Below are 12,023 nucleotides of genomic sequence, written 5' to 3'. Positions count from 1 at the left end.
CTCTGAATGCTAGTGTGGGTCATTTGAGTTTGCTCTGTCTCTGACAGCTGGTGGTCTGAGAGATGAGCTCCAACCGTGCAGTAAGTATTGGTTTAGACTGGCTCACACTGGAAGTATTTCTGCGTGCCATCAGTTCTTGCTCATGTTCATTAGGCCAAAGCTGAGAGCAAAATGCATTGTGCTTAGAAAAATGAAGAGGAATGTTTTGAGTGTTCATGTCTTTGGTCTTTTTGTAAGAGCATTTTCAAATTTTTTGCACACACCTGATAATTTGCACTTAGGACTACATCGATGTTGGTCTGATACTATGCTTATTTATTCATACTCATACTTCTATAAAATTCTTTGATACCAAGATTTAATAGCCTTTTGATTCTATGTGACTGCTATTCCAAAAGGTGCATGTTTGAAGTCAAATAAAAATGTCTGTATTAACATTCTGGCAAACTCAGTGCACACTTTGGGTCAAATGACCAGAGCCATTTGCTTGCGATCTTATTGCTTATATGTTCTACTGCCTGTTCCAGATAGACAACTGCTTTACATATAATTGGAGCAGCCGCTGCTGTATTACACCATGCGCCACTCCTCAGTAAAAAAATGTGATCGCTGAAAATCCCTGGTCTAATACTGACATGTGAGCAGATATAAGTGTGCTTAGTTTACTTAGTTACTCAGAAGCAGCAAACTCAAAAAGAAATAATAAAAAAAAGATTTTCAATTTTCAAACAGCCATTTAAATTTTGTTCTTGAAAGATTATCTTGATATAAAGCTGGGTTTAAGGAACACTGAGTAGACAGACTTTACTAGAAGGTCATTGCAGAAAATAAAGGACTGGAGGTAATTAAGTACTGTATACAAACAGACTGACTGCACCTGAGCACTCGGAAGGATTCAGTACATTGAAGTGTCTGTCAAACACACTCTGTACTGCCATTATGGGTTAGTCCCACAACATCAGCTGATTACAGGATGGCTCTACAGGATCAAATGTATTAAAAACACTTTCTGACACTAAATATGTATCATTTAGTTACATAAATAAGTAAGATGTAACTAGAAATATTTATACAGTATCTCTAAGATGAACTTTTCAAGAAAAGCTGCAAAATGTCCTACTTTCTGTCTGATCAGCAATGTGTAGGCAAATCAGATGATTAAAAGCTTAAAAAAGATTAAAAGCTCCCTCAATTTTTTTATTTTTTTTTATTTTTTTAATACATTTCTTATTTGTATTGCAACCTCAACATAGAGGTAGTATGCAGGTTTTCCATTTTGGGGTTAAAACACTACTTCTGGCTTGAGCCTACTCTCCTATTATTTAAATAGGCTATGTTTGCTTTTTAGATTAAATTGGGGCTGTAATTGTTTTTTGTTCACTGAGTGAAATCACACAAGACTTGATGTTGATCCAGAAATATTTGTACATAACTAAACAATAAGTTAGTAGTCTACACAGAGCTAATATCCTGTTATTAACCAAGAACAGCGATTTCTATTTTAAAACAGTTTATTATGATCACATTTTTTGTTCCTAGCAGAATAGCTCTTTTTTGTTTCTTATATCAGATCAGAACTCTGTTTTTTTTTAATGATTCATGAGGTGTGTATGGTGTGTTGTACTTACCCCTTGCAAATATGTGCTCATGGGAGCAGCAAATTAAGGGACTAGGTGCAATTCTTTGTTAATTTCCCTTCCTGCAGCAAGCTAAGCTAGTTTAAAAACTACTGACCAGCAGAGCATGTTATTGTAATTTATGGAGACAGGTCACATATTGTGTCAGGCTTAATCAAATGAATTACAATGAGTTTTAATATCTTTTCATCTAACCGCATACTCTCACATGTGTTGTTCACATGGTTACCAATATATAGTCTAATTATTAAGTAAAGAATATTAAAAACGGGGTCACGGTGGCTTAGTGGTTAGCACATTCACCTCACACCTCCAGGGTTGGGGGTTCGATTCCCGCCTCCGCCTTGTGTCTGTGGAGTTTGCATGTTCTCCCCGTGCCTCTGGGGTTTCCTCCGGGTACTCCGGTTTCCTCCCCCGGTCCAAAGACATGCATGGTAGGTTGATTGGCATCTCTGGAAAATTGTCCGTAGTGTGTGAGTGCGTGAGTGAATGAGAGTGTGTGTGTGCCCTGTGATGGGTTGGTACTCTGTCCAGGGTGTATCCTGCCTTGATGCTCGATGACGCCTGAGATAGGCACAGGCTATCTGAGTGAAGAGGAATGAAATCACATTCTGGTAACAAATATAGTACTGCTCAGGTCAAAATGGCTGAAGTTAATCACAACAAAAGAAATTCATCAATCTCTTAACTGACTATACGACCATTGTTCACTCTTTCAAGGCTGGTTGTGAAATTGATGAATAGTTATGTAAAGAGAAATGCAGCTCCAGATTTTACTGTGTTAGCATTTGGCTGCTATACAGTAACTATTTTACTGAGTGGGTTCTTGGCCGTTTCTATGCAACTCCGTCACCAATCCTGCAGAGGAAAATCAGTCTTCTCTCACAGCTGTGTACTCATGTCTATAGCGACCACTGAGGCCATCAAAGTCGTGTCCTCAGTATTGTTTTTTTGGTGGTTTTGATTTTTATCCATGGTGACATTAATTGTGAGTCATGAATAGTATTGAGTGCTCAGAAGTCAACAGAATTAGCCTGATTAATAATCTGCAAAATCATTGTGTTCCAATTATGTGTGTATATTTTTTGACGTTTTTGATATGTGTGAACGCTGCACAGTAACGTTTTCTCACAGTTTATGAAAATTCCATTGTCCATGTGAGGTTTTTGAAGCACCAAACAGAGCAGAAAGAAGTAAATGACATGAGATGGTTGGGGATGGAGAGAGGTATTTAGTAAAAGAAGAATTAGTAAGTAATCTTCTGTGCACCTGTTCTACAAGTAGAACAACACTACGCAACAATACTCTCCAATAAGCTGGTTGTTTTTTCTGGTGAAATGCCCACCAAATGCATCAATAATTTGTGTTAAAGCTTTAGACAGGATTGCCTGTCCAGACAAATGGCAATAGATGCAGACAAGAGTTAATATCCTCTGTTGACACTGCAAGGCCAGTTAACATAATTGATATAGCACAATTTATACACAGTATATGATCATACACATGTATGATGTGTTACAGATGTAGAATGTATACAAAGTACAAAAATATATGGTCAATAACTACATCAGTTTTTATCTAAGTGAACACCAATTATATTCCAGTGCAGTGATGGTGTCAATTTGACCATCAAAGTGATTATTGTTGCTCTTAAAATGCACTAAAATGTACTGATTAATAGTGTAGTTTAAAATATCTCTCAGGTGGAGAGATATTTTTGGTTCCTGAACCCCTTGCAGAAAGACTGGGACTCACTTATATAAGGATAAAAATGGTAACAGTTCTCCTCCATATATTTATATAACTCGCCACATAGGAGATGAGATCAGCTGGATCGATTTGAGTGGTTCTCAACTTTTCACTGCGATTCAAACATAAATCAGAGTGGCGATGTAATGGTTAGAGCTGAACTGATTACTGATCATTTGCAGCTACGTAACATTAACCTTAGGATGGGATGTTTCAGGGGTTGAAGTAGGTGGATTTACTGAGACCACTAGGGCTGGTAAGGTAAATATGTGATATTTAATATGTAATATATGTAAAAAGAGCTTCTGTTTAAGTGCAAGTGAAAGATCTGGAATAGATTGTTCAGGTGTCCAAAAATGTTTAGCCATTTAGTGTACATCTGAAACTGCTTTAAAGCACTCAACTGAGCTGAGACAACAGAGGTAACGTAGTTCAGGAAGTCTTCATGCTAGCATTCGGAGCAGATTTAGAACATCAGTCCCAAACCAGTTTAGATTTCATTCAAAAAAACAGACACATTTTCGTTTATGATGTATTTGGCCATCTAGACTAAGGTCTGAGCCATTAGCTTTTGTAGCCATGTCCTTGTTATTAATTGTCCATTTGTAAGGGGAAAAACATTTTTTACAGAGGCTTTTCTATGCACTTAGCCACAAGTCCTCAGACTTTATGTACTCTCAGTTGTTGAAAGTTGCTAAGCTGTTCTTTAGCTCTGTGGCCTCCATCAGAGCGAGTTGGCACTGGCATTGACAATGTGATAGATCAGACATTCTGTCCTTTCAGAAAGTAAAAAGATGACACTCACATTTTTTCCTGAGTGTGGCTTTAAGAGCCAGTTAGAGATCATTTGAAGGCTCGAAATTTCAAGTGATTTTGAATAGCTGGTTTGTTATTAAGGAGGACATTTTTGTGAGGCTCCCCGTGACCCGAGAATAGTTCGGATAAGCGGTAGAAAATTAATGAATGAAAGATACAAAGATGCAAGGCACAAAAATAAATTGAAGTTTCTTATTTAATTGACTTTATTAATGCATTATCAGCTCAGGATCTGTTTCACATTCTTTGGTTCTTGTCTTGTGATTAGAAGGTTGCCAGTTCAAATTCCAGGCCTAACAAAAAGCAAGCAATGGGCTCATTTAGACATATGTACTTCAGCTGGGATTTGATGAGCACTGGCACCTATACCAGCTGTAAGAGAGCGAGGGCAAACACATGCTGGCTGTGAGACGTGGAGCTTTGCAATCCCAAGCTCATGAAACAGGGAACAGCTGAACATACTTGGAGGAGAATTGAACTATACTGTTCTGTATACATGATCTCACAGACACCCGGGCTTGGCTAGTGTAGCTCGATTTGACAAAGGAGAGAGGAATCCCCTTCTAATCACCCAGAGAGCAAGGGGCAATTACCTCTGGTCATATAAGTCCATTCCACTGCTGAGATTCTAACTCGTGATCTTACAGCATGTGTACGATTGATTTTCTTTCAAGCTTCTTAGGAGCCCTTTCAGCATTCATTTCTGAATAAGAATATATATGAATGTAGAACATCCAGGACCTGGTATTTAGATCAGGATTACAGTGATTACAACATGCCTCTTACTTTGTTTGGGGATTGTTCATTAATCCTGTGTTATTTGTATGAATGTGGCATATCCTGGTCGACCTCGCTCCCATGCAATGCATATTGATTGCTGTGGCTTGTTTTGCCTTAAAAAGGTCAGGAAGAGGTACACGTGCTTTTTCCATACTCAGCGCTCACTGCTGGGCAGGGCACAATTTGCAAGCCAAAAAAAATCTCTTTGTGTAGCTTATTGACCTAAGCTTCCATTTGTTTTTACGCAGGTGAGCTGCGTTTGAACTCGACAGGTTAAAGGAGCAAGCTGCTGTAACATGCGCTACATATTAATACCTATATGAGATTTATGTTTGTTTCTATTAGATAACACATTCAGTGTTGACTTGAAGAAAATTGTTACAATTCTGTATATATAAGGTACTCTAGTAAACAGCACTGTTTCTATGGTTTCCTCTTCATCCTAAGATGACAAATTAAACCTTACAGGAGAAAACATATGGGGGTAATAGATAGAAACAGACGTAGCCATGGAAGGATTTGAAAGACGGACATGTTTATTAAGAGAAATAGATGTTTTTATTTTCATTCCTGATTCCAGTTACCTAAGCAACAGTTGCTGATAGGGAGATGCGTTTAATTATGGCAGGACATAATTAAATGCAAAGTACAGCTGCATCAAACAGCTTAGATGGGCAGCGTTCAGTCTCTCAGCGGCACTCTGGGGGGAGAGAGAGTGAGAGAGAGAGAGGAAAAAGAGGGAGGGAGGGAAGCAAGAGGAGGAGCTAGCAGTGAAGTGGAGGGAAGGAGAGAGCAGAGGGGGTGTAGTGAAGGAAGGATGAGCACAGAGCTACTAGCAGGTGTGTGGTGCTGTTGAAAGCAGCACCAGAGATTTCACTGCCTTGGCTGGAGAAACACATACCCACTGCTACTGCTGCCATACGGTGAGTAACTTCATCAATATCTGGCACATTGTGAATGATGCTCCGCTTGCTGGTCCTGTGTTGTTTGAATGAGAGAGTAATTTGCAGTTTTGGGGTAACGTAGCAAACAGAGAAGAAAAGCACAGGGCAGGCTCAGAGCCGATTGTTACAAAGCTGGGTGTTCAGGTTCATTATGATGTGCTGACAGATGTTGCAGGGTTTTATGGCGCATAGGCTGAGATCATATGCACGAGTCTGGTGCCTGCTTTGAGAATGATGTGTAACCAGATAGCCCTTGCACTCCTGACCCTATGGTGCGCTCAGTGACCTTGCACAGTTCAATTCAATTCAGTGGGTTTTTTTGATTAGTCTTCACTGCCATTGCTCTCTCTCTTTCTCTCTCTCTCTCTCACAAACACACTCACACACAAACACACACACACACACACACACACACACATCCCTACAGATTTTCCATAGCAGCAGTATTACTCGTATCCAGTGGGACAGTCAGATTGGTGAGCAATAACAAGGTTCTGTTCACGCCTCATTAGCTGTAATTAAGTGCTCAGATAATGAGTTTCTGACAGACTTAGACTCAGAGAAATTGTTAAGTGTTATTTAAAGACTTTCAGCCACCACAAAGTGTAGCTGTCAACCTTCTACGCCTAACTCCAGAATCTGCAACATGCAACTGCCTCACATTCACTTCCAGACAAATTTGGTTGGAAAGATCACGAGCGATGGGTGCATCGCATTCAAAATGTGACTCACTCTGTCTGTCTCATTCTCATTCTGCTGTGGAGAGCTTTTAATATCTCATTTGCTCTCAGTTAAAGTCTCTTCCGGAAAGCTGAGTTTGTCTGCTCAGAGGAAAATGAGAGAAAGAGCCAGTCTGAGAGAGAGAGAGTGATTATATTTGGGTCTGCAAATTGAAAAGAACAGAGAGTATTGTAGCCTTACATACTTTGAGCACAGCAAAGAGTTCATTAATATGTTGTCAGAAACTGTTTATATGAAATATAGAAAAAGTAAAAAAGCGTTCGGTTCAACAGGCTGCTGTCGGTCTCAGTCGTCTATCTCAAAAAATAAAGCAAAGTAAGAAATAAAAATAAGGCACAAGGTAGATACAATATAAAGGAGAAATAAAATAGCAAAAAAATATAGCAAAAAAATATATCAGAAAATATCATCAGAAACAGAGGTTGTATTGAGTATAGTGCAGTGATGAGTTTGATCATATATTAATTGTTAGTGCAGAATGTGTATGTAGTGCAAATTGTGCAATTGTGTAAAAGTCCAGCAGTGGTAGTGGGTGTTGTGGTAGCCTTTAAAAGTCCAGAAAGGGTCCAGGCTCAAGGTGTTCTCCTGGTTAAGGGCCATAATGGCCTGCGGGAAGAAGCTCCTCCTAGTTCTCTCTGTGCTCGGCTACAAGGTGCTGAAGCACTTCCTTAAACGTAAGAGAAAATAAAAGATTTGTGTAATGCAGAGTACTTGTTCAACTCAAAATTGCTTTTCCATTGTAGGTCAAGAGTACATTTCTTTCATTTCTGTGCATGTTTGAAGACAGAACGACTTACAGATTAATTCAAATCACGCAGTTACAGTTTTTATATACTCTTTCATATGAACTTGATTAAAATGTATATTCTGTAACAAGGGTATTATTGTTCATCACCTGGTGTGTGTATGGTAATTACAATATAATAACAAAATATAGAATATTCCCTGATTCTTTTAAGTCAGCAGCTGAACCAACTTCTCTAGAGTCAACATCAATGTTCACATGTTCTATTAATGTTATTTGTTCTATTACATTTGATCAGTCAAATGGCTTGATTAAAAACGAAGCAGGTTGATGCTTTATTAATGTTTGTTGTAATGAAGGAACAGACCTGAATCATGTACACATGTCCCACTTACATGTTATGAATTCTAGCTAAGAGTCTTTTGGACTCCCAAGAGAGAGGAAAAAATCTGGATTATTTTGTCAAATACTAATTAAATTGCTGTAGATTAGTGGTTTCTGATTAGCCAGGCTCTGATTTCCGGCTTGTATCTCTATTTGGTCATTTAAATAAAAAAAAAAGTTACCTGAAGTTACCGGATTGTTGTTCAGTTGTACAGTTCAGTTGATTAGCTCGTTTGAGATATTTAATTTAAGGGAATTTTAATTTAGTGTAATTATTCAGTTGCACTTATTATTGGTGCGATGTTCTTATTAATTGTAAATCCAAAGCTTTCATTTAAGCATCATATATTTAAGAATGAATTTATCTCATATGAATGCCAGTTTACAAAAGTGCATTAATCATCCAAGAGCATGTCTAATTTTATTGGCAGAGGACGCTGACATGTTCATCACGAGGGAATTTGTCATTTAGTAACACCTGTTTACCGCCTTGAGCAGACTTAATGTATGCACGCCTTCAATTACGGAGGCATAACAAATTGGGAGGGCTGATCCCCTCACGTTCCCATCTCATTGGCTGTGTATTGTATACACTGCTGAACACTCTTGATTGTGATAATTGCAGTGAAGTGTGTGTTCAATGAATGAAATATGCGTTTCCTTAGTGAGTCACATTGTCTATGGAGTGTGGAAGCTGACAGAAGTTTTCAATATGACTTTTTACCAAAGGATAAAATTTTTATAGGCATTATTTTACTTTAAATATTTCCATAAATGTAAAAATTACAGGTTAAGTGTTTCAAAAGTATTCAGCCTATAATAATATCATACCCAAATTATAGAATTCAGTCTGTATCTCAGAGGGAGTGGAGCAGCTGAAGCCATCCCCAAGTAATTACCTTTTCAGTGGACTATGTGCAACAAAGACACCTTTTTCCTTCCCACAGCAGGGTGTTATAGGCTGCAAGGAAGCAGCAGTGGAAAACCAGTTAATGCACACACTCGGGTGCCTAATGGGAATTTCTACCATGTCAGAGAGGGATGAACAGAGAGGAATTAATAACATTTTTCCTAATACACTAATCTCAAGTGTGTATTTGGCAGAATATCAGTAATGTACATTTAGTACATTATCTTTTGGGATAAATTTTGGATTTAACATCATGGTACCTCAACCATGATACATTTCTGTCATCATTAGTCATGGAGATGATGATCAGTAAATGAGGATTCATTTGGCAGACTGCTCTACGACTCAGACTCACAGCATTATGAAGGATGGAGGCAATCTGAAGAGCTTGTTTTGGCTTCTTCCTGAAGTTCACTCAAGGTCCATGCCTCAGAGTGTCTGTCTGTTTTAGCTTAGTTTGCCTTACAGATTTTATCCAAGTGCCTTCACTTAAAAGCATATACAGTATCACCATAATATTTCATAAGAAATGTATTTAAAAGGCTGGCTATGAAAGCAGAAAAAAATATATTGTTTAACTGAAATGTCCATATGCATTATGAGGAAATCTGAAAGTTAATGTAACATGCATTGCTGTCTATCCTGCTTGGCATTTATGATAATGAAGGTCCAGGAGGGTACGACCCAAAGGAGACATGTCACAGAGTAACCGCATTTCATTCGAAAATGCCTGTCTGGTCCATGATGAATGGATTTGCCAAGCAAGGAAGGTCTAATGAAATCGGCGAAGGAAGTGCAACCCCCTAGTCGAGACCTGATCCCCAGAGATAGCTTGCTTAATGTTTGTTTCTAAGCTGGATTCCAAAGCAGCAGAGCAGAGCAAAAAGAATCAGATAACGTTAATATGTGAACGTGGGGGGAAAAAAATCATAACGCTTTAAATTGGTTTGTTTGAGGTTATTATTTTAAGGTTGTTTTGGGTTGGAAATGAGAATAAAATCCAGTCCTAGAGCTGCCTGTGGAGTCAACAGTGACAGTGTCACAAGTGCTGCAAGAAACTGGTTAAAAACAAGTTCCAGATGGCTGTAGAAAGAGCTCCAACTAAAAACATACACTACAAAATGAACACATTTTCATACTTTGAAATACTTCATACTTCATGCCATTTATTTCTGGAGTCCTTTTGGACAGACAGTTCATTGAGTTTGGTTCAATGTGTAGCACAGACACAGTAAGTAAAATCTGTGGTCCAGTCGAAACTGATGGTCTGGGATTCTCCTGAAGTGAATTCAGTGGCAAATTGCATCAAGATATAATTCATATGTTATTATAGGATCCCAAATTAAAAGCACAAATCTGCCTGAGCTGTCTAAAAAATAGTGCATGTATTTGCAGATAATTTACAGAGAATAATTGTGCAAATAAATGCCACAGGTAAAGAGAAAAATATTGAAATGAAATTCTGTAAATGTCTCGGTTGAGATTTATTTCAAAGACTGATAAAAGAGTAAACCTGAAACGTGCTATACAAATGCTATAAATGTGATATAAAGCAAAATAAAAAGAAAGTAGATGTGATCATAATATATTTAAATGAAATCCTTTTCACAGGCCCTGTTTAAGCTGTTGTTTAGAGGTGCCTATGTTCAGTGAATACTAATACAATTCCTGGGGTAAGATTAAATTACAATTTGAAGGAATAGTCTTGATCTGTTGACAGACTGAGACATAAAAGTTTATTTTAATCATTAAAATGAAAGAACCATGTTTGTGCTTATGTAATTCCAGCCCACTGGTTATCTTATTACTGTATATGTGCTATAAGTCATGGACACTTGAAAAAAAAAGGCATCATTATTAAGGCAAACACGACATGACCCTGACAAGACATGCTAGTTTTCACATTAAAAAAGAGCAAAACAATTTTCAGACACTGTTAGTGAACTGTTAGCTTGTTAAAATCAGTTAGTAAAAATACTGTTATGTCTAAATAGACATATATACTTACACACAGTCAGAGAGAAAGTGCTGCTTCATCATAGTTCAAGGGCTCTCAGAAGATCTGAGGGAGAATTTTGCTCTTGAGGTACAATGTTTCTCTGCTGCTCTGTTTTTTTCACTGCTGAGTCTGTCACTATTCACCAGCCGGTGAAGATAAGTGTTCATTTGTTTCTTTCCATACAACATAACCTATAGTTTCATATTTATTAATTTACCTCAGAAATAGAGGTTCTGCATTTTAATCCGAGTCACTATTAAAATTAATTGTGTGTATTTGTTTTCAAGTTATATGACCTCAAAAGCAGTGTTTTTGCAGTAACCTTATTTGTGCTGCTTGATGGGAAAAGGCTTTAGGGTCTCCAAGAGGACATCCAAAGTGCTTTAGGTTCCTGATTAGAGAGGGATATCTTTGGCTATATATCTTTCAGCCTGAGGATCATACCACAGTTGTTGTCTGATAGGAAATTGAAGGTCATACTTCAGCAGTTTGCTCACATTGCCCCTGAATCATATTTATCCCACATTGTAACACACCCAGTTTTGTCTCTTGTCTCAGACTCAGAAAATCTAATTATGACCAGATGTTTAAAAAAAAGAATACTGTATGAAGAAGACAGAAAAACCTAATTAAATTCCTCATCTTTCCCCTGAAGCAGATACCTATTGCTCATCGATGTGAAGAACTTGTACAGATCCAGAAATCTGCTAATGAATGTGCAAAGACTGCTTGGAGGTTCTTCCTACACAGCTGTGTGTAGTAACACAAATGTCAGACCCCAGGCTGCCACATTGATAAAGCTTCTCCTCCTGTGACCTCACGGTCTTTGTGTTTATGTGTATATACACTATGTGTGTGTGTTTGGGCATGAGAGGTGATGCAGCACTAAACAGCACTGCATCTGTCTCTCTGTGTTTGCAGGAAACAGGATGGAGGAGAGCCTCGTATCTCTAGCACTCTAGACACTACACTGCTCCAGGCTCCGCTGCCCTACACTGCCCCTGCATTCCTAAAGGTACTTTTCAAGCTCTGCAATTCCATAACAAACACACACACGCACACACACACACCTCGCTGCCTGTAACACTAAGCCTTAAATCCTCCCCGATTCCTTCCTTTCGCTTTGCCTTTTCCTTTTGAACTTCTGAATCTGAATCTGAATCTGTCTCCTGCTACATTTTCAAAAGTCTTCATACAGACGGCTTAGCTTTCGAGGGTGACTTTTACCATGGCATGAATTGTATACAATTTGCTAGCATGGTACTAACAACTGGAACAAAAGACAGACATGAGAGTGAGGTAATCTTGTGCTGTATGA

General features: G+C 38.3%; 1 protein-coding gene across 8 annotated transcripts in view; it reads left to right on the top strand.

Moving 5' to 3' along the window:
* Positions 1 to 12,023, top strand: part of rap1gapa (RAP1 GTPase activating protein a) — a 107,878-nt gene that overhangs the window by 61,851 nt on the left and 34,004 nt on the right. For all 8 annotated transcript variants that reach the window (XM_060895016.1, XM_060895017.1, XM_060895018.1 and 5 more), the window contains one exon: positions 11,627 to 11,720. Coding sequence is in view for 6 of the 8 variants with exons in the window: in XM_060895018.1 (XP_060751001.1) it covers positions 11,627 to 11,720 (94 nt within the window). In the remaining 2 variants the exon portion in view is untranslated. The remainder of the gene's footprint in view (positions 1 to 11,626; positions 11,721 to 12,023) is intronic.

This window comes from Tachysurus vachellii, chromosome 19 (assembly GCF_030014155.1).
Source record: "Tachysurus vachellii isolate PV-2020 chromosome 19, HZAU_Pvac_v1, whole genome shotgun sequence".
Taxonomy (NCBI): domain Eukaryota; kingdom Metazoa; phylum Chordata; class Actinopteri; order Siluriformes; family Bagridae; genus Tachysurus; species Tachysurus vachellii.
The sequence above is the reverse complement of the archived record's forward strand: the minus strand, read 5'-3'. Positions and strand labels throughout refer to the sequence as shown.